The sequence below is a fragment of the Loxodonta africana genome, chromosome 9 (assembly GCF_030014295.1).
Source record: "Loxodonta africana isolate mLoxAfr1 chromosome 9, mLoxAfr1.hap2, whole genome shotgun sequence".
Taxonomy (NCBI): Eukaryota; Metazoa; Chordata; class Mammalia; order Proboscidea; family Elephantidae; genus Loxodonta; species Loxodonta africana.
Window position 1 is genome coordinate 25375901 of NC_087350.1, and position 23853 is coordinate 25399753.

A 23853-nucleotide genomic window follows, 5' to 3' on the forward strand; every position below is an offset into this window, starting at 1 on the left:
TGAAAATGTTTTGGAACTAGATAGGGGTGATGGTCACACAACACTGAGAATGTACTAAATGTCACTGAGTTGTACACTTGAAAATGGTTAATTTTATGTGAAATTTCCCCCCAATAAACTAAATCGGTAGCCACAATATTGAAAAGTAACATGGAATCCTTCATACTACAAAGGGGCGGACACTTACTTGGAGCTCAGTACCCTGAGATCCCACAATGGAGTTGGCGGGCTACAACTAGCGTTAGTAAGGACGCTCGGAGGCGGGCAGCGGGCGGGGGCGCGGCCGGGACGCGACGCCAGGAGAGGGCGCGTCGGGGCGGCGGACGGTTGCCGGGAGAACCGGCGACAACAAAAGGCGCGGCGGCGGCGGCGGCGGCGCGGCCGGAGCCGAGCGGAGGAGTCCTGCGCTCGCCGCCCCACACCCGGGCTGTCCCGAGCGGGTCAGTGCGCGGCGGGACGAGCCGGGCGGTGCGGGGTGTGGCGGCCTCTCGCCCGCCGCCGCCCCTGCGTCTGCCCCCGGCCTGCCGTTGGGAAGACGGGGCGCTCGGGGACAGCCGCGTGGTGGGCTGGGGGTGCGGTTGAGGCGCTGGCGGGGCCGAGAAGGGCGGCCGAGGGGACCTGGAGTCGGGGCTAGGAGGCCCGCGGGACGACCGGAGGCAGAGCGCCCCTTCCGGAGGGAAGTTGGTCCCCTTAACGTAGAAGAACCCGGGGGTGGGGACAGGCGAGGGCCAAGCCTCCCTGAGTCTGATCACGTGGATCTCTCGTGTTTGTACTTGTAACTGCAGGATTTGAAGGGAGGGGGAAAGGGCCAGCGTCTCTGGTGCTTTCGTTTTGTCTCAGACCTCCTTTTTCCACGTAGATGTGGAAACTTCGGTACGTTCTTCCCTCAGAGGCAAGTGATTTTGGAGGAGAAAGGGTGCCCACGTTCGTTCATTCCTTTCTTTCTTTGAAACACGTAAAATAACATTTACCGCCCTCTCCATTTTTTTTTTAAATCTTCAAGCGTTGTTTTTCCCTCCTTTCTACTCCCTGTCTTCTTTATCAAATTGTTTACGCCCTTGGGGCCCTCTCTCAGATCCTTATGCGATTTACTAGGCATCTGCTGTGAAGTTTCTTATGGAAATATTAATTATTAAAAAGCACGATTTTTTGACGGTCACTACTCCTGAAAATCCGTTGAGTGTGCCTAAATATTCGCAGCCAGTCAGATTTCACTTTTTTTTTTTTAACATTTATTGGTGGCATAATACATATGCTTCTGATGACTGTTACTGATCTGAAGAAGTACTATAGAGTATTAAATTTTGAAAAATTTAAATTCTGACTGATTTTTTTTTACAAGATTTATGTTTTTGAGCCTCTTATTATTTTTTAATGGTTAGACTAGATGACTATCAATTGCCTTTATGGGCAAATTCTTTCTAGGTATTTCTGGTATAAAAACCAAGAAAGTGTAAATATGTCAATTACACTTGGTACTTTTATTAACAATTTCATTTAGTATTTGCTTAACATAGACCATGACTTTTGTTTTAATGTGATGGCATTAAAAAAAGAAACAAATGAATCTATATGATAAAAACTTAAAATGTAGGTGTTCAGAGCTACTTGGAAGAATGAACTCATACAGCGTCCCTGTAATTTCTTTGGAAGTTTTCAGTACCGATAGATTGTAGAGTCCTTTAGGATCCAAAGAAGGATTTACCATAAATATGAGCATGTATTTTTTCAGTGTACAATTTTTAAAAAAAATTTTTTACTGTGCTTTAAGTGAAAGTTTACAAATCAAGTCAGTCTCTCATACAAAAATTTATATACGCCTTGCTGTATACTCCTAGTTGCTCTCTCCCTAATAAGACAGCACACTACTTCCCTCCACTCTCTCTTTTCCTGAAAATTTGGCCAGCTTCTGACCCCCTCTGCCCTCTCACCTCTCCTCCAGGCGAGAGCTGCCCACATAGTCTCATGTGTCTGTTTGATCCAAGAAGCTCACTGTTTACCAGTATCTTTTTCTGTTCCATAGTCCAGTCCAATCCCTGTCTGAAGAGTTGGCTTTGGGAATGGTTCCTGTCTTGGGGTAGCAGAAGGTCTGGGGACCATGACCTCTGGGGTCCCTCTAGTCTCAGTCAGACCGTTAAGTCTGGTCTTTTTACAAGAATTTGAGGTCTGCATCCCACTGCTCTCCTGCTCCCTCAGGGGTTCTGTGTTGTGTTCCCTGTCAGGGCAGTCATCAGTTGTAGCTGGGCACCATCTAGTTCTTCTGGTCTCAGGCTAATGTAGTCCCTGGTTTATGTGGCCCTTTCTGTCTCTTGGGCTCATAATTACCTTTGGTGTTCTTCAATCTCCTTTGCTCCAGGTGGGTTGAGACCAGTTGATGCATCTTAGATGGCCACTTGCTAGCATTTAAGACCCCAGATGCCACTCTCCAAAGTGGGATGCCAAATGTTTTCTTAATAGATTTTATGATGCCAGTTGACTTAGATGTCCCCTGAATGACCATGGTCCCCAAACCCCCACCCCTTCTATGTTGCCCTTCGAAGTGTTCAGTTTATTCAGGGTATAGAATTTTATTAGAATGATTAAAACTGCCAAAGTCAAGTGTGTCTCTTTGTTTGGGCCATTAAAGATAGTTTGTAGACTCTGTTTTGGGATTTTATAGCCCAAGGGAGCTGCTAATTTTTTACTCTCAGTGGGTTTTTAGTAGAGTGATGTAAATGTTTTTTGTTATTGTGATCCTTTTCAGTCTATCCTCTCACAAAACTATAAATGCAAACTACTTCTGCAGAATTTTTTTTTTAATGCTGTTGTAGTCAGCTGCTGTTGAGTTGGCCAGACAGTATGACAGCGCTCTGTGTAACTGAGCACATCAGTGTCTGGACCTGTGCCATCTGCATGATCTCTTTCGGATAGGACAGTGTTCCATTGTGATCCAAAGGGTTTTCACTGGCTGATTTTTGGAAGTAAATCACCAGGCCTTTTTTCCTAATCCATTTTAGTCTGGAAGCTCTGCCATTTTAAAGGCTAGTGGATATTAAACGTGTCATTAATATTTTTGTAGTAAGTAGGTAGTGCTTAAAATGTTATTTTAATGTAGTAGTCTGCTGAGTTGCGTAATAATGATACTGTTCAAGACCCACCTTCTGTAAAGGCTCCAGCCCTACCCCAGACTGATGGCTTTTCACCCTCTGCGCTTAAACATTATCATAGATTGTTAATGTTCTTTAGCTTCTTTATGGTGTAAGCTTTATCCTATCAAGACTGTGAACATTTGTGTGAAAGATTCTGTGTCAATGTATTTTCATTTTTCTTGGGTATATACCTAGGAGTGGAATTGCTGGGTCAAATGGTAATTCTATTTAACTTTTTGAGAAGCTGCTAGACTGTTTTCGAAAGTGGCTGTATCATTTTACGTTTCTACCAGCCATGCACAGGATTCCAGTTCCTCCGCATCTTCACCAATACTTGTTATTATCTGTTTTTTGATTATAGCCATCCTAACCAACCAACCAGTTTCAGTGGAGTTGAGTTCAACTCATGGTGACCCTGTGTGTGTCAGGAGAGCATAGCTGGCCTAACCCAATTGCTGTCGAGTCATTTCTGATTCACGTTGACCCCACGTGTGTCAGAGTAGAACTGTGCCCCATAGGGTTTTCAATAGCTGATTTTTGGAAGTAGATCACCAGGCCTTTCTTTCAAGGTTCCTCTGGGTAGACTCAAATCATCAGTGTTTTGGTTAACAGTAAGCTCGTTAACCATTTACACTACCAGGGACTCTGTAACTCTCCTACCCGTTGCTATTGAGTTGATTCCAACTCATAGCGACCCTATAGGAGGGAACAGAACTGCCCCATAGGGTTTCCAAGGAGCGGCTGGTAGATTCCAACTGCTGACCTTTTGGTTAGCAGCCTTAGCTCTTAACCACTGTGCCACCAGGGTGCCCTAATGGGTGTGAAATGAGGCATTAGTTGGTTCAGTGGTAGAATTCTCACTTCGCATGCAGGAGACCCAGGTTTTAATTCCCAGCCAGTGAACTTCATACACAGCCACAACCAGTCAATTAATGGAGGCTTGCATTTTGTTATGATGCTGAACACATTTCAGCAGAGCTTCCAGACTGTGGTGGACCAGGAAGAAAGGCCTGGTGATTTACTACTGAAAATTAGCCAATGAAGAGATCACAATGGAACATTGTCTGACCTGTAAGCTATCATGGGAATGGTGCGGGACTGGGCAATGTTTCATTCTGTTGTGCATCAGGTCACCATGAGTTGGGGCTGACTTGAGGGAGTTGCATTTCCCTGATAGCTAATGATGTTGAACATTTTGTTATTATGTGTCTTTTTAATTTTAGCCCTACTAGTGAATATAAAGTGGTATCTAATTATTTTCATTTGCATTTTCTTGATGGCTGATAATGTTAAATATCTTTTCATGGGCTTATTGGCCATTTTATGGGCATATTTGGTTTATTGGCATAAACATTGATACCCTAGGTATTAGTGAGCTGAAGTGAGCTGGTATTTCAAATGGTCTACTATGCTGGGAATGACAACTTGAAGAGGAATGGCATCACATTCATCGTCAGAACATTTCAAGATCTATCTTGAAGTACAGTGCTGTCAGTGATAGGATAATATCCATATGCCCACAAGGAAGACCAGTTAATACAACTGTTATTCAAATTTACACACCAACCACTAAGGCCAAAGATGAAGAAATTGAAGATTTTTACCAACTTCTCTGGTCTAAAATTGATCAAACAAGCAATCAAGATGCATTGATAATTACTGGTGATTGGAATGCAAAAGTTGGAGACAAAGAAGAAGGACTGGTAGTTGGGAAATAAGGCCTTGGGGATAGAAACGGTGCTGGGGATCCCTTGATAGAATTGTGCAAGACCAACAACTTCTTCATTGCAGATACCTTTTTTCACCAGTATAAATGGCGACCATACATGTGGACCTCGCCAGATGGAATACACAGGGATCAAATTGACTGCATCGGTGGAAAGAGACAATGGAAAAGCTCAGTATCACCAGTCAGAACAAGGCCAGGGGCTGACTGTGGAACAGACCATCAATTGCTAATATGCAAGTTCAAGTTGGAACTGCAGAAAATTAAAACAAGTTCACGAGAACCCAAGTACAACATCAGATATATCCCACCTGAATTTAGAGACCATCTCAAGAATAGATTTGATGCGTTGAACACTAATGACAGAAGACCAGACAAGTTGTGGAATGACATCAAGGGCATCATATATGTTGTGGAATGACATCAAGGGCATCATACATGTTGTGGAATGACATCAAGGGCATCATACATGAAGGAAGCAAGAGGTCATTAAAAAGACAGGAAAGAAAGAAAACACCAAAATGGATGTCAGAAGAGACTCTGAAACTTGCTCTTGAATGCAGAGCAGCTAAAGCAAAAGGAAGAAATGAAGTAAAAGAGCTGAACAGAAGATTTCAAAAGACTGCTTGAGAAGACAAAGTAAAGTATTATAAAGACATGTGGAAAGAGCTGGAGATAAAAAACCAAAAGGGAAGAACATGCTGGACATTTCTGAAGCTAAAAGAACTGCAGAAAAAAATTCAAGCCTCGAGTTGCAATATTGAAGGACTCTACTGGGAAAATATTAAACAATGCAGGAAGCATACAGAGAAGATGGAAGGAATACACAGAGTCACTGTACCAAAAAGAACTAGTCGATGTTCAACAATTTCAGGAGGTAGCATATGATCAGGAATTGATGGTACCGAAGGAGAAGTGAAAGCTGCACTGAAAACATTGGCAAAAAACAAGGCTCCGGGAATTGAGATGTTTCAGCAAACAGATGTAGCGCTGGATGTGCTCACTCGTTTACGCCAAGAAATTTGGAAGACAGCCACCTGGCCAACCAACTGGAAGAGATCCGTGTTTATGCCTATTCCCAAGAAAGATGATCCAACCAAATGCAGAAATTATCGAACAATATCATTAATATCACACACAAGTAAAATGTTGCTGAAGATCATTCAAAAGTGGCTGCAGTAGTGTATCAAAAGGGAACTGCCAGAAATTCAAGCTGGATTCAGAAGAGGACGGGGATACAGGGATATCATTTCTGATGTCAGATGGATCCTGGCTGAAAGCAGAGAATACCAGAAAGATGTTTACGTGTATTTTATTGGCTATGCAAAGGCATTTGACTGTGTGGATCGTAACAAACTGTGGATAACATTGCAAAGAATGGGAATTCCAGAACAGTTAATTATGCTAGTGAGGAACCTGTATATAGATCAAGAGGCAGTTGTTCGGACAGAACAAGGGGATACTGCGGGGTTTAAAGTCAGGAAAGGTGTGCGTCAGGGTTGTATCCTTTCACCATACTTAATTCAGTTTGTATGCTGAGCAGATAATCCAAGAAGCTGGACTATATGAAAAAGAATGAGTCATTGGGAAGATTCATTTTCAACCTATGATATGCAGATGGTGCAACCTTGCTTGTTGAAAGTTAAGAGGACTTGAAACACTTACAGATGAAGATCAAAGACCACAGCCTTCAGTATGGATTACACCTCACCATAAAGAAAACAAAAGTCCTCACAACTGGACCAATAAGAAACATCGTGATAAATGGAGAAGACATTGAAGTTGTGTAAGATTTCGTTTTACTGGGATCCATAACCAACACCCATGGAAGCAGCAGCCAGACAATCAGATGATACATTGCGTTGGGCAAATCGGCTGCAAGAGACCTCTTCAAGGTGTTAAAAAGCAAAGATAACACCTTGAAGACTAAGATGTGCCTGACCCAAGCCATGGTGTTTTCTGTTGCCTCATATGCATGCGAAAGCTGGACAAAGAATAAGGAAGATGGAAGAATTGACACCTTTGAATTGTGGTGTTGGCAAAGAATATTAAAATATACTATGGACTGCCAAAAGAATGAACAAATCTGTCTTGGAAGGAGTACAACCAGAATGCTCCTTAGAAGCAAGGATAGCGAGACTACATTTCACATACTTTGGACATGTTATCAGGAGGGATCAGTTCCTGGAGAAGGACATCATGCTTTGTAAAGTAGAGGGTCATCGAAAAAGAGGAAAATCCTCAACTAGATGGGTTGACACAGTGGCTGCAACAGTGGGCTCAAGCATAACAATGATTGTGAGGATGGCTCAGGACTGCACAGTGTTTCTGTCGTACATAAGATCACTGTGAGTCGGAACTGACTCAACGGCACCTAACAACACCAACATTGGCCGTTTGTATATTTTCTTTGGATATATGCCTGTTTAGATCTTCACCAATTTTTAAATTGGGTTGCCTTTTATTATTGAATTGTAATAGTTCTTCTTATGTTCCAGATACAAGTCCCTTATCAGGTATTTGATTTGCAGATATTTTTTCCCACTCAATGAATTGTCTTTTGACTTTCTTGGTGTCCTTTGAAGTGTAAAAGTTTTTAGTTTTGATGAAGTCCAGTTTATCTGTTTTTTCTTTTATTGCTTATGTTTTTGGTATCATATGTAAGAAATCATCGCCTAATCCAAGGTCCTGAAGATATACCCATGTGTTTTCTTTTAAGAGTTTTATAGTTTTAGTTCTATTATTTAGGTGTATGATCCATACTGGATTAATTTTTGTGTATGGTGTGTTGTAGGAGTCCAACTTGATTCTTTTGCATGTGAAGATGCTATTGTCCCAGTGCCATTTGACAATTTTTCCCCCCACTGGATTGTCCTGACCTGGCACTCTTGTAGAAAATAAAATGTCCCAAAATGTGAGGGTTTTTTTTCTGGATTCTCCATTCTATCCCATTGATCTGTATGTCTGTGTTTATGCCAGCATTATTCTGTCTTGCATACTGTTGCTTTATAGTAAGTTTTGAAGTCAGGGAAGTGTGAGTTATAAAACTTTGTTCTTTTTCAATATTATTTTGGCTATTCTGTGTCCTTTGAGTTTCCATATGAATTTTAGGATCACTTTGCCAATTTCTGCAAAGAAGTCAGGTGGGATTTTTATAGGGGTTACATTGAATCTGTAGATCAATTTGGGGAATATTACCATCTTAACAATAGTAAGTCTTCCAATCCATGAACATGGGATGTTTTTCCATTTATTTAATTCCTTTAAACAATATTTTGTAGCTTTCAGAGTATAAATTTTACATTTCTTTTGTTAAATTTATTTCTAAGTATTTTATTCTTTTTGATGCTTTTGTTAATTGAATTGTTAATTTATTTTCCAAGTTGTTCATTGGAAGTGTAGTTATCAATTTATTTTTTAATGTACTAACTCCACTAAAGATATTCAGAATAAGTATAACATTTAGGAGTGGAAAAAAGTTTTTTTTGTTAGCTTTGAATAAAAATTCAGTTTTAAGTTCATGTTGATATAGAAATCTTTAACACTATTTCCATGGATTTCTTTCTAATATTTGTGGCAGAGAGGAGATGTTATTTTTGAATATATAACTATAAAATCTATTACAGTATAGTTTGCTTTTTTAACATATGTATACAATTCCCCAGTTATTTTCTTGCCTTAATTTTCTAATTCCCTATTTAGTCAATATTTAGATGAATGAACTGGAAATCATATTACTACTATAGAAAGAATGGCACAATGGAATCCCATGTACTTATCACCTAGTGTCAACATTGACTAGCTCATGGCTCCTACCTCCTAGATTATTTTGAAGCAAATATCAGACATTGTGTCATTTCATCTATAAATTAATGACATAGTTTTATGAGATTTATTCTTTGTAACTATTTTATATTGCAACAGAACCTGCTATAATTGACTTTACTTTAGGAGATAATTAATTCATTAATTTATTTTTATTTTGATACACAGGAGTCCAGGTGTTATGTAAAATGGATGTTTCTCACACTAGATACTGAATACTAAGTAGAAAGTCTAGTTAGCAAAATCTGAGCTGCCATGGAAGAAATACCAGTAAAAGTTGCTGTAAGAATTAGACCTCTGCTTTGCAAAGAAGTTCTTCATAACCATCAAGTGTGTGTGAGAGTTATTCCAAACACTCAGCAAATTATCATCGGGAGAGATAGAGTCTTTACTTTTGATTATGTTTTTGGCAAAAGTTCCACTCAAGATGAAGTTTATAATACGTGCATAAAGCCGCTAGTGTTGTCACTCATTGAGGGCTATAACGCAACAGTTTTTGCCTACGGACAGACTGGATCTGGGAAGACGTACACCATCGGGGGAGGCCACGTTGGTAAGAGTGTCTTACTCTTTGACTTTTATCTGAGACATTAGAAAGAAGGTAGAATGTGATAATATCTGACATACAATATGTGCTCAAAATATTGAGTGAATGAGGAATAATAGGATAATCAAATGTGATCATAAACCATTGTCTTTGAAAGATGATCCATAGTTATTTTTAAATATAGTTTTTAAATATTGATATTTCATTGAATAATCTAATTTATGATTATATTTGCTCGAGGAAAGAAGTTTAAGGGGAGATGAAACTTTTTAGACAATGTTCAGCCCTTTGTTATTTTGAACAGAATTTAAAATAGAAATGAGTTAACACAATCAAATTTTGCATTCTTTAACTATCTAGTTATAAATATTAAGAGTTCTATAATCAGGACTTAGAGGCAGTAGGAGAAAATTTTTTTCAGTTTTCTAGCCAGATTTCTATTTTAAACACTGAGTATTTTAGAATCTAACTTCTCTTGCTTATAATTCTAGTTTGGAAAAGGTAGAATGATAGAATTTCCTTTAGATCTGGAAGGACCCTGGAAATCATCTCTCTTCATTTATAAGTGAGGAACTCCAGCTCAGAAAGATGAAGGAGTTGTTCTCTTAGGCATCTAGTGAGGGGACTGGGATCTAAAGCCAAGTCTTCTGTTGAGATTCTTTGCTGTTATCAGCATTTTCCTATGAAAAGCAAACTTTTTAATGTTGTGCGTATCTATCATTGTCAGAATCGTAGTATTCTTTTATCGGTATAAATGGCTCTCAATCGCTTTTATTTTCGTAGAACTTCTCACATGTAGAGTATGTGACTTCTAGAAACATCTCTCTTTACATGCAGGGATTGGGGCAGGGGCTCTGGAGAATGACTGTGTAATTTGAGGATGCTTTCCAAAAAAAAAAAATTTTTTTTTCCCATAGAGTAAATGGTTTGTGATCTTTACTATTATAAAATAGTTGTAGTGTATATCTTTTCATCTATGTGTTAGTATTTCTGTAGTGGATAAGTTGAGTCAAATGGTATGCGTGTTTAAAACGTGGGTAAAAAAACAAAACAAAACCCATTGCCGTCGAGTTGATTCCGACTCATAGTGACCCTACAGGGCAGGGTAGTACTGCCCTATGGGGTTTCCAAAGAGCTACTGGTGGACTCAAACTGCCAACCTTTTGGTTGGCAGCCATAGCTCTGAACCGCTGCACCACCAGGGATACTGACAAATTACTCTCCAAAAAGATTGATTAACTTCCATTTCCACCAGCAATATATGAAACACATTTGCTCATATCCTTGCCATTACTGGATATTATAAATTCAATTTTTACCATCTGATAGGTGAAAAATTGTGCTTTGTTGTTTTAAGTTGCAGTTTTTGGAATATTAGTGAAATTAGTGAGCGTTTTGAATTTCCAAGAGTGTATTGGGTCAGTCATCTGCTGTTTGATTACTGACCATGCAAATAACAGTTTTTTTTTCCAATAAATATTTATTGAGCAGCTGCAGTGTCTAGGGTACCATGCTAGGCACTTTGGCAGAATGAAAATCTCTTCTTTTTCAACACGATGTCTATTTAAACTAATACCTACTTTCCTGCTTTTCAGAGCCTAGGATTTATGCAGACTTTTACCAGGCATAACCATTTTCTAAAATATTATGTTTGTGTACCCTTTAAATAGCATATGGAGTGCCCTGGTGGTACAGTGGTTAAGTGCCGGGCTGCAGTTTGAACCCACCAGCTGCTCTGCGGGAGCAAGATGTGGCAATCTGCTTCCATAAAGATTACAGGCTTGGAAACCCTATTGGGCAGTTCTACTCTGTTCTATAGGGTTGCATTGAGTAGGAGTCAAGTTGACAGCAATGGGTTTTTAAATAGCATGTAGTAGGATTGCTACTGAGCTATAAAAACTTCACAAGTTTTCCCTCTGACATAGTGACTATAATGAATATAAGCCTAAAGTTGAAAATGTGTCATCATGTTTAAGTTACCAAAATGTGTATTCAAGCTTTATTGTAAGTATTACTTGAAATTCAGCTTTTGATGATTTTGAATTATTGTGTTTTATTGTCTGTTGTGGTGGGGAATGAATGAGCTGCTTCTGGTCAGTTGTATATTCTGGCTAATCTAGAAGGCTTGCACAACCTGTAGTTTGAAAAGGTTTAGGCATTACTATTGCTTAGTTCTTGGAAGCTCTCAAAAAGGAATCCTCCCTTTCTCCCTGTATTGGAAAAACCTACAGCTTCCTGCACTTGCCACAAGGTGGCGATCCTGCATCTTAAATTAGGTGAAAGCAGAGCTTGGAAGCTGTTCCGGTTCGGACCCCTGCTGAAAATTTGCATTTCTCCCCCAGATTTACTAAATCAGAATCTACAGTTTAACAAGATCCCCAGGTGATTGTTATGTATAATAAATTTTGAGAACCATTGCTCTAATGATTCTCAGAATTGTTCCCTAACGGGCAGCGTTAGTTAGCATCGCCTGGGAACTTGTTAGAAATGCCAATTCTCAGCAGGGTTCGAACCTGAGAAGGAACCTGTTGGAAGCCGTGGGTGAAAGGCAGCCCAAGTTAAAAGAGGCTGAGATTTTCAGCATGACTGTAAAATTAGAGGACTGGCTTTTATTGCCAACAGTCTGATTATTGGTAGTCAAACTTGGAAACCAGCCATTTTTAAGATTCACTCATTGGCGACCTTTTTTTGCTTGGAATGTATTTTTCTGAGAACAGTGCTAAAAACAGTAGACAGGTTTCTGAACTGACCTACAGAAATTTATTTAACCTTTACTCCAGAGTTGTTCCTCCAGCTGTTTTAAATTTTATTTCACATGCATTTTTGTAAAGCTTTTTTAACTCCCTTTTTGACACGAGATGCGGGCACAAAGCAATGTTCATTCTTGACGTTACTGTACTAGTGTGTGTTCTTGGTTGTGGAAGCTGAGGGCGTAGGCAGTGCTGGAGGAAAGAGGTGTAGGGGTGTTCTGTCCCTCGTGGCAGAATTGGGGCATTTCTCTACCTCTCCTGCACACGCCCAATCACTGTAGGAGTCTGGCTTGCTTCCCTGTACTTTTCATATTCTCTTCTACCCTCAAGTTACCTGCCCCTTCCCACCCTACCCAGAAACCTCAGAACAGATGCTCTTGTCTAACTGCGAGTAAATGTTATGAGGATTTTTATCTTTTGCCTTTTTAAAACCCTCCCCCCCCTTTTTTTTGGTGTTGAAAATAATATATAACAAAACATTTGCCAATTCAGCAATTTGTACATGTACAGTTCATTGACATTGATGCATTTATCACGTTATACAACCATCACCACTTTCCATTTCCAAATTTTCCCGTTACCCTTAGCAGAAACTCAGTGCTCCTTAATCAATACATCTTCCTTTCCCCCTCCTTTCTGCCCCTGGCTGCTACTACTAAACTTTGGTCTATATGCATTTGCTTCTTCTAGGTATTTCATGTAAGTGGGTTTGTATGATATTTGCCCTCTTGTGACTGACATACTTCACTCCCCGTGTTCTCAAGGTTGTAGCACGTATCAGGACTTCATTTCTCTTTACTGCTGAGTCATATTCCATTGTATGTATATGCAACATTTTGTTTATCCATTCATCTCTTAATGGACATTTGGGTTGTTTCTACCTTTCGGCTATTGTGAATAGTGCTACAGTGAACATTGGTGTACAGGTTTCCGTTTGCATTCCTGCTTTCAGTTGTTTTTGATATACATACACTTAGGAGTGGAATTGCTAGATCATATGGTAATTCTATGTTTAACTTTTTGAGGAACCACCGGATGGTTTTCCACAGCAGCTGTACCATTTTCCATCCCCACCAGCGATGGATGAGCATTCCTGTATCTCCACATCCTCACCAACACCTGTTGTTTTTTAGTTTTTTTTTTTTTAATCATAGCCATCCTAGTGGGTGTGAAGTGATAATCTCATGGTGGTTTTGATTTGCATTTCTCTAGTGACTAATGACTTTGAGCATCTTTTCATTGCTTCTGGCCATTTGCCACTTAAAAAAGGATACTTACTAACATAAATGAGTTGCTCTCCAGTGATGGGGATTCCACCTAGTCTATAACAAAGTGAACTAAAAAATAAAATAAAAAAAACAAGCCCATTGCCATCGAGCTGATTCCAACTCATAGTGACCCTATCGGACAGAGTAGAACTGCCCCATAGTGCTTCCAAGGAGTGGCTGGTGGATTTGAACTGCCAACCTTTTTGTTAGCAGCCGTAGCTCTTAACTACTACGCCACCAGGTTTTCCAATAAATAAAGATATTTTCGTGCAAAGGACTCTGAAATGCATACATTAGCCTCACTTGAGGTCATTTTCCTGCTTTTTGCAACTTTTTTTTTTCTTCAGAATCTGCATGTTGTCAAAAAGCTCAAATATTTTCATAAAAATAGCTCCCACTAGTAGTAGGACACTAGCAAGTACCCCAGGGATGGGGTGGATGTCAGCAGGGGCAGCTCTTTGTGTAGAAGGAGTATTTTATGCACTAAAGTCTGCCTCCCTGGATCTTGTATTTAAGGAGCAGGGGATTAGTGAATTGAGAAATGCAAAGTGCTTATAAAAAGACATGGCCTACTTATGGAATAAAATGCCACCCCATGTAGATTTATCTTTTATATTAAAGTGGGTTTTTGTACTAATTCTCTATATGTTTAAAACTTTTAATTTATTTTGAACTATATATATATTTGAAAAATTATTTCTAATGGTAAAAAATTCAAATAAAATTGTAAGGTCAGAGAGTGTTTCTTTTACCAAACATACCCAGATGAGATTTGCTCTGCAATTGCCTTTTTACTTCATAGATCTTAGGCATTTGTAGAACAGCAGGTGCATGGTATACCATTGCTAACTCACTCGCCTTTCTCCTGTCGATGGATTTATTATGTCGTTTGGAAGTTTGTCACAGTTACAAGCAATCTTTATTGATTCTTATGTAACATCTTTGAGTACACGCGTATGTATTTCTTTAGGAGTGTAAAACCAATATATCTGAAGTAAAAGGTGATTATATTTAAAATTTTGATACTCTTGATAGTACCAAATGGTTCTCCAAACAGGCTATAACAATTTACATTCTCATAGCATGTTAGAGGGCCAATTTGCTCATATCCTTGAGAAAACTGGGCATTCTCAAATTTGACGTCTTTGCCCATACAGTATTTTTTAAAATTTTTATTGTACTTCAAGTGAAAGTTTACAAGTCAGGTCAATCTCTCATACAAAAATTTGTATACACCTTGCTATATGCTCCTAGTTGCTGTCACCCTAGTGAGAGAACACACTCCTTCTCTCCACCCTGTATTCCCCATGTCCATTCAGCCAGTTTCTGTCCCCCTCTGCCTTCTCATCTCCCCTCCAGACAGGAGCTGCCCACATAGTCTCATGTGTCTACTTGATCCAAGAAGCTCACTCCTCACCAATATCATTTTCTATCTTATAGTCCACTCCAATCCGTGTCTGAAGAGTTGGCTTTGGAAATGGTTCCTGTCTTGGGCTAATAGAAGGTCTGGGGACCATGACCTCTGGGGTCCCTCTAGTCTCAGTCAGACCATTAAGCCTGGTCTCTTTACGAGAATTTGGGGTCTGCATCCCACTGCTCTCCTGCTCCCTCAGGGATTCTCTGTTGTGTTCCCTGTCAGGGCAGTCATCAGTTGTAGCCAGTTACCATCTAGTTCTTCTGGCCTCAGGCTGATGTAGTCTCTGGTTTATGTGGTCCTGTCTGTCTCTTGGGCTCGTAATTACCTTGTGTCTTTGGTGTTCTTGCCCATACAGTATTTTCAACAGTGAATAATGAGTAAATAATGATTTGATCATTTTGAACATAATTTATCATCAATTACAATGATGTAATATTAGTAGCATTTTAGTATTAATAGTTGATAGTATGTTGGATAAATCAGCTTTTGCTACTTCTTAAAACAATAACCTTTCCGTCACTCACTTGCCCTGCTATCTCCCATCCCACTTCTCTGCATCCCTTTGCAGCAGAACCTTGAAGGTTGTTTGTGACTTGTTTCCGTTCTCCTCCTTCCATTCTTTTTTTTTTAATTTTACTTATTTTGTTATCGTTATTAAGAATACACATAGCAAAACATATACCAATTCAGTACTTTCAACATGTAACATTTGGCGACACTGACTACATTCTTTGGGTTGTGTAACCATCCTTACCCTCCTTTTCTGACTTGTTCCTCATCCATTAGCATAAATTCACTGTCCCCTAGTGTTCCTATCTGATCTTTTGAGTTGCTGTTGTCAATATGATCCGGTATAGATATGTTCTTAAAAGAGCATAGTGTTCAAGACAGACATTTTTTACTAGTTAAGCTAAGCTGTTTGGTTTTAAGAATTTCCCATTCTTTCTTAAACCCGCTCCATTCATACTTTCACCTCCACTGCTCTTGTTAGGATATCAAAAATCACCTTCACTTTGCTAGATTCAGTGGTCAGTTCTTATTTGTCATCTTACTGGACCTATCAGCAGATTTGATACACATCCTCCACTTGGTTTCCATGCCACCACATTCTTGGGTTTTCCTCCTGCTTAAATGGTTGCTCCTTCTCTGGCTGTCACGTAGGTTCTTTATAAATGTGCTAATAAATGCTACAGTACCCCAGGGCTCAGTTTTGTTGCTCTTCTCTCCACTCCCTCACCCAGCCTCCTGACATCAAGTACCATCTACATGTAGATGATTTTCAATTTTTTACTTCCAGTCCAGACTATTTATGAACTCTGAATTCATGTATCCAACCTTCCCATTTTAATGCCAAATAGATATCTCATACTTGATAGATCAAAAGCTAAACTTATACTATTTTCCCTTCAAACCAGCTGAATACCCATGCTTCCCATATTAGTTGATAGCGACTCTATCCTTCCAATTGCTTAGGACAAAACCCTGGAGTCGTCCTTGACTCATCGCTTTCTCTCACACCCACATCCAATCTGTCAGGAAATCTTGATGGCTCTACCTTCAAAATAAATCTAGAATCTGGTCACATATCATCTTTTTTCTGCTACCATCCTGGTGTGAGCTACCATCATGTCTTTCCCCCTCATCCCCTCAACCCCCGAATTCCTGCAGTAGCCTCCTAAGTGGTCTTCTGCTTTTCCACCTTCCCTCTCGTGGTACAGGCACAGCACAGCAGCCAGAATGGTCTTTTTAAAACCCAGGTGAGTTACTGCTCGAAGCCCTACAACGACTCTCATCTCACACAGAGTAAGAGTCAAAGTCCCTAGTGGTCTACCAGGCCTACATGATCTGGCTCCTGTCACCTCTCTGACCCCATCTCCTGACATTCTCCACTTGCTCACTCTGTTCCAGCCACACTGGCCTCCTCGTTTATGGAACACAGCAGCTTAGGCATTTTTCACTGGTTCGTCTGTCTGTCCAGACACTCCTCTTTAGGTCTGCACATGGCACACTCCGTCACCTCTTTTAAGTCTGCCCAAATGTCAGCTTCTCAGTGAGACCCGTTGTTACAGTTATACCTCAATCCCCTTTACCCTGCACTTTTTTCCCTCTCCAGGCACACATCACTTTTTCATATACCATACAATTCACTGAGGAGTCCCTGGGTAGCACAAACGGTTTAGCGCTTGGCTAGTAACTGAATGGTTGGTCGTTCAAATTCACCCAGAAGTGCCTCGGAAGAAAGGCCTGATGACCTACTTGTGAAAGATCATGGCCATTGAAAACCCTATGGAGTACAGCTCTACTTGACACACATGGGGTCACCATGAGTCGGAATCAACTCGACGGAAATTGGCACTGATGGTTATAATTCACTTACCAGTTATTCTTTTTTGCATATTGTCTATTCAGTAGACTCCCACAGGGCAGGGATTTTTTCCTCCTTGTTTTGTTCACTGATGGCTCCCAGGTTCCTAAAATAGTGCCTGGAATATGATAGGTACTAAGTAAATACATAAGTTGAATGAATGCATGAGTGAATTTTGAGTAAGGCCATGCGCATCAAAACTTTTACCCATGAATTTTATAGTTGTGATAAAAAAAAGTAAGATATGTAAATGTAAAAAATGAATTTATTAACTGTAAATGTTGGGTTGCAGATTCTTATAGTGTAAGTTTCAGATGTGCTTTCTTTTCTAAATTTTCAGCTTCAGTTGTAGAAGGTCAAAAAGGTATCATTCCTCGTGCTATACAAGAAATATTTCAAAACATCTCTGAAAATTCTAACGTCGACTTTACTATAAAAGTATCTTACATAGAAGTGTACAAGGAAGAACTAAGAGATCTTCTAGAATTGGAGACATCCATGAAGGATCTTCACATCCGAGAAGATGAAAAAGGAAACACAGGTGAGGTAGCCTGTTGAGTTGATAGCCTTCATTAGCAAATGGATATAATTTAATTCAGCTTCTGGATATGTACTTAAAAATAGACATAGAAGCAAAGTAAATTTGTTTTTAGCTTTAAATTGAATAGCTTATTGATAACCAATATCAGTTAAATTACCCAGGTAAAAAAGAAGTTCAGACTAGTTGGTAAGGTGAAGCTATTCAGTTACAATTCAAATTATTTATGCCCTATAATTACCCTCCTTAGGGCAAACTTAGGTGAGACTGTGAAATAGACTGAAGTTATTTTTGCACCTTTTTCTCCCTGCTCTGTCCCTGGATTGGGGGTAGCTTCTCCCTTAGTTGTTCATTCTAGTTGATCCAGAACTCTCCTATCTTCCTCTTTGGTTTTTGTCCAGCACGCTTATTTCCTCCTCTCTCTCTCTTTTATTATTTAGAGAGTTTATGTTTATGCTTCATCATATTGACATTTATCTGTCCTTTGTTATGTTCCTCAAGCTCCGACTTCCTGTGTTAGCAACCTGTTAATCCCATGAACTAATACCCATTTGTTTGGAAATGGGAAAAGTTTAGAATGGCAGGGTGAAAGTGTTATTTTAAAGAATGACACTTTCTGCTTTTCTGATTTAAAAGGTAAGATGTTCATCATAGAACATTGGGGAAACATAGAAAAGTGTAAGGAAAAACGTTGAAGATCACCTTTAATCTCAGAAGCAACTTGTTTCCTTTCAGATTTTTTTCTGTGTACATGTAAGTTAACTGTGTATTTTTTAAAATATACTTGCCACCCTGTGTATGGTTTACATCCTGTTTTTTCACTTAATATTTCTATTTTGAGCATTTTCACATCAGTAAACATTTTTCAAAATTATGACTTCATGGTCATATGATAATTTTTCTTGTGGATGTGTTATAATAATTTAACTAATAGCCCATTGTTGGACACTTAGATTGTTTCCAGGTTTCCCTATTATTCATGAGTTTGCAGTGATTGTTACTGAGTGTCTCCCTCTCCCAGAGAACACGTTTAATAGCTTCTGGAGATGAAGTAGCCACCTCAGAGGAGTCACTCCCTGAGGGGAATTTCCTACCAGTTAGAAAAGAATCCCTGCTAGCACAATGGTTAAGTGCTCTGCTGCTAACTGAAAGGTTGGTGGTTTGAACCCATCAGGGGGTTCACGAGAAAAAAGACCTGGCAATCTGCTCCTGTAAAGATTACAGCCTAGGAAGCCCTATGGGGCAGTTGTACCCTGTCACATAGGGACTCTATGAGCCGGAATTGACTTGAAGGCACACAGCAACAGAAAAGAAGGTTTAAAAAAGCCGTTGCCGTGGGGTCGAATCCGATTCACAGCGACCCTATAGCACAGAGTAGAACTGCACCCTGGGGTTTCCGAGGAGCGGCTGGTGGATTCAAACTGCAGACCTTTTGGTTAGCTGTTAACCGCTATACCACCAGGGCTCCGAAAGATAGTTATTGCCATTCAAATAGCAGCCTGCAGAGAGTAGTAAATTTTGCATCCTTATAAGCCCTGTCCTGGGAGCTCTGGCATTTCTGGATGTTTGAAGAAATTGGAGTTTATTTTGGTTTGTTTTTTAGAAACATGGTAGTTTCTGATCTTATTATGTAATTGAGTACAGTTTATCTTTTACAGATAGAATTCAGATTGATGTTTCAAGCTTCTGTATCTTATGGAATGTAATTATTGAGATGTTTTTATCTTTTTACAAAAAATTACAAAAATAATATACATTTATTGTTCATCAGTCAAACAGTACAGAAATATACACTGCCATTCCTGATAAACTTGATGATCAAAATATTCTATAGCTGATATCAATCCTGCAAAACTTTTGGAAGGATATAACAAATTGCCTTAAGACAGATTGCCATATGTCATGTATGATGTCTCACCCTCAACTAAAATGAGTTTATTTGATACATTTATTTAGTACCACTGTGTAAAGCAGTGGTGTTGACCCTGACTGCTGCATAATTAGAATTACCTGGGAAGCGTTTTTAAAACTATTGATTTCTGGGCTCTACTTCTCAGACGGAAACCCTGGTGGCTTAGCGGTTGAGTGCTACGGCTGCCAACCAAAGGGTCGGGAGTTCAAATCTGCCAGGCCCTCCTTGGAAACTCTATGGGGCAGTTCTGCTGTGTCCTATAGGGTCACTATAAGTTGGAATCAACTCGATGGCACTGTGTTTGGTTTGGTTTTGGTTTACTTCTCAGAGATTCTGATTTAATTGGTCTGAGATGGGACCTGAGCATTGGTACTTTCTTTTTTCTAAAGCTCCCGGGTGATTTGTGTCTACGTTTGAGAACCATAATGTTCAACTTAACATTAGCAAATTTTTATCAAGTTTTACTGTGATTCATAGTTACATTGTAATATTCTGTAATTCCTAATATTTTTAACAGTGCCTGTTTGTAATAAGGGTACTTTAGAGCTTTAAATGAACTAGGTTGTTAAAAAAGGTGGCATGATGGAAAAAGGTAAGTAAAGTGATTTTTTTCCCCCCAAAGAAACAGTGACATGACAGGGTCTGATTAGAGAGGAAGCATGGTGCTGTGATTAGAGCATGGGCTTCGGAGCTTTAGTGCACTGGTTTAAGTCCCAGCTCTGCCACGAACGGCTTTTTCTCAAAATGTATATAACAAAAATTTGCCATTTTAACCATTAAAAATTTTTTTTTATTGAGAGTGATATAAATATAAACATTTGCCATTTCAACATTTTTATATGTATAATTTAGTAAGATTATGTTGATCATGTACAACCATCATCACTATTTCCCAAAGTTTTCCATTACCCACCTACACTTTTTTGAAGTATTTTTGGACATAAATTAATAATGCAGGGAGTAATCATGTGTTATTTTTGGTTCTTATTCTTCTGTTGAATTAGAAAGATTTTTGCTCTTTTTTTGAATTGCCATATGATATTTACCTTGCACTCTGATGGTATGTGGGGCGTACATGCTATAAAAATGAATAACCAACTTTATTCGTACTGAATTGATTTCTTTCTTTCTGGTTATGATTCCATAATACCAAAAAAACTTAAATCTAAGGATGGCTCGAATATTAATAGAACTCCAAAGAAACAAATTTCTTTCAATGCAAAGCTGTATTAGTGACTCTACAAATCAAAATACTAGAATAATGAATTTTTCTCTCGTCAGATATTTGAAAGAATTGAATGTGATGTGTGACTCCAAATAAACAGGATTGCTTTTTAAAAATTACATATTTTAGAACTTAAACATCAAAATGAGTGTTGTCTGTACAAATAGTTCCTTTGAGAGATTACCTAAAATTATTTAATGACGTTGTTGACATTACTATTGTTTGAAACACTATCGATTTCTTTAAAGGGGCTGTGTTGGCTGGGCTGTTACGGCAAATTATAATGGTTAGGTGGCTAACTGTCCTGGGTTTAGATCAAAACTTGGTTAAAAACTTGCTATTGCTATTTTAAGTGATCGTTGGGGCTAAGGAGTGCCTGGTGGAGAGCGCGGATGATGTGCTGAGTCTCCTAGAGATGGGGAACGCAGCCAGACATACAGGAACCACCCAGATGAACGAGCACTCCAGTAGATCACATGCCATTTTTACCATCAGCATTTGCCAAGTGGAGAAGAATATGGAGGCAGCTGAAGATGGATCTTGGCAATCCCCTCAGCATATTGTTTCAAAGTTCCACTTTGTGGATTTGGCTGGATCAGAAAGGGTAACCAAGACGGGGAACACGGGTGAACGGTTCAAAGAATCCATTCAAATCAACAGTGGGTTGCTGGCTTTAGGAAATGTAATAAGCGCTCTTGGGGACCCACGCAGGAAGAGTTCACATATTCCATACAGAGATGCTAAAATTACCCGGCTTCTGAAAGATTCTTTGGGAGGCAGTGCCAAGACTGTCATGATCACGTGTGTGAGCCCATCCTCCTCTGATTTTGATGAGTCCTTAAATTCTCTCAAATATGCTAACAGAGCCCGGAACATTAGAAACAAACCCACTGTAAACTTCAGCCCTGAATCAGACCGTATGGATGAAATGGAATTTGAGATTAAGTTGCTTCGAGAAGCTTTGCAAAGTCAACAGGCTAGTACCAGCCAGACTAGCCAGACCCATTCAGAGGGGACTCCTGATAAAAACAGGATCCATTCTCTTGAGGAGCTAGTAGTCCAGCTACAAGGAGAATGTCTGGGTTACCAAAATTGTATAGAAGACGCCTTTACCTTCTTGATGGACTTAAAAGATGGTGTCAGACTAAACCAAAAGCAGCAACACAAACTTCAGGAGTGGTTTAACATGACCCAGGAGGTGAGGAAGGCAGTGCCCACCTCATTCAGACACCGAGGCTTTGGAAACATGGAAGAAGGACCACAGCATATTACAGTTCTCCAACTGAAGAGAGAGCTTAAGAAATGCCAGGTACAGATATCACTTTTACAAGTAACTTGTTTGAGAATTGATTTATCTGTGCAAGTAAATTCTGAGGGTCACTTTGAAATTGTAGAAGTTTTTAAAAAGGATTATATGTGAAATGTCTTTGCGTGCCTTTCTCTCACTCTTTACCTCCTCTTTTCTTACTGTTTTCCCCTCACGATTCATATCTTTCTTGGTTCCTCCTTCCTTCTCCTCTGGTTAATATGTATCTTAATTTGTCATATTTATTAAATGGAATGTTGTAGACCTGATTGTAATTTAGAAGATGAAAAGAAACAAAATTTCAGAAACAAAATTAAGTTATACTCCACTGAGTTTTTCTTCCTCTATGGTCAATGGTTCTTAAAGGAAAAAACACTTCATCTCTTGAGTTTAGAGTTTATTTTTTTTAAACAAACAAATCATTTCATATTTTATAATATTTAGGAAATGTAGACAGGTTCATGTGTGTATATTTCAGAATTCCATTTTTTTTTTTTAATTAAGAAAACATTTACTAAGTGAAGATTATGTGTCACTGGGTGTTTTAGTTATCTAGTGCTGCTATATCAAAAATACCACAAGTGGGTGGCTTTAACAAGCAGAAATTTATTTTCTCACAGTTTCGGAGCCTAGAAGTCTCAATTTAGGGCGCTGGCTTTAAGGGAAGGCTTTCTTCCTCTTTTGGCTCTGGGGGGAGGCCCTTGTCTCTTTTCATCTTCTGTTCCTTGGCTCCCTGGTGATCTTCATGTGGCGTGGTATCTATCTCTCCCCATCTCTGCTTTCTTAATTGGTTGCTTGCTCATTCTGCCACTCTCTGTCTCTTTATTGGTGCATTTAGTTCATTTACATTCAGTGTAATTACGGATAGGTATGAATTTAGTGCTGTCATTTTGATGTCTTTTTTTGTGTGTTGTTGACAATTTCTTTTTCCCACTTAATTTTATGTGCTGAGTAGATTATCTTTATATATTGTCCTTTCCTTATATTCATTGTTGTTGATTTTATTTCTGCTGAGTCTCTACTTTTTTCTTGTATTTTATTTTGATGTATAGGATAGTTTGTCTCCTTTGTGGTTACCTTATTATTTACCCCTATTTTTCTAAATTTAAACCTAACTTTTATTTCTTTCTATCGCCTTGTTTTCCTTTCCATGTGGAAGATCTATGACTAGATTTCCTAGTCCCTCTTTCTTGTTTTAATGTTATCTTCTTTTAACATTGCTGCTTCCCTGTTTTGAGCGTTTTTTTAATCTTGATTTATTCTTGTGATTTCCCTGTCTGGGCTGACTTCTGATTGCTCTGCCCAGTGTTCTAGTCTTGGGTTGATACCTGATATTATTGAGTTTCTAACCAAAGAACTCCCTTTAGTATTTCTTGTAGTTTTGGTTTGGCTTTTATGAGTTCCCCAAACTTCTCTTTATCTGGAAATGTCCTAATTTCACCTTCGTATTTGAGAGACAGTGTTGCTGGATATATTCTTGGCTGGCAATTTTTTTTCCTTCAATTTTTTGTTTAAGTCATCCCATTGCCTTCTTGCCTGCATGGTTTCTGCCAAGTAGTCTGAGCTTATTCTTACTGACTCTCCTTTGTAGGTGACTTTTTGTTTCTCCCTAGCTGCACTTAAAATTCTCTCTTTATCTTTGGTTTTAGCAAGTTTGATTATAATATGTCTTGGTGACTTTCTTTTAACATCTACCTTATGTGGAGTTTGATGAGCATCTTGGATAGATATCTTCTTCAGTTCGTTCAGCTTCAGAAATGCTGAACGTGTTTCTTCCCTTTTGGTTTTTTTACTGCAGTCTTTGCATATTTCATTATAATGCTTTACTCTCTCTTCTCAAGCCACC

The 23853-nt window shown here is 39.1% G+C and overlaps 1 protein-coding gene across 6 annotated transcripts in view; it reads left to right on the plus strand.

Moving 5' to 3' along the window:
- Positions 1-365: 365 nt before the first annotated feature.
- The window catches only part of KIF27 (kinesin family member 27), an 81957-nt gene continuing 58469 nt past the window's right edge, over positions 366-23853 (plus strand). For 3 of the 6 annotated variants that reach the window (XR_010322955.1, XR_010322956.1, XM_064291188.1), the window contains exons 1-3: positions 601-9232; positions 17367-17567; positions 21055-22010. Coding sequence is in view for 4 of the 6 variants with exons in the window: in XM_064291188.1 (XP_064147258.1) it covers positions 8935-9232; positions 17367-17567; positions 21055-22010 (1455 nt within the window). In the remaining 2 variants the exon portion in view is untranslated. Of the gene's footprint in view, positions 441-600; positions 9233-17366; positions 17568-21054; positions 22011-23853 lie in introns of those variants that run through there. The other 3 variants (XM_003407798.4, XM_023544721.2, XM_023544722.2) reach the window with 3 other exon arrangements.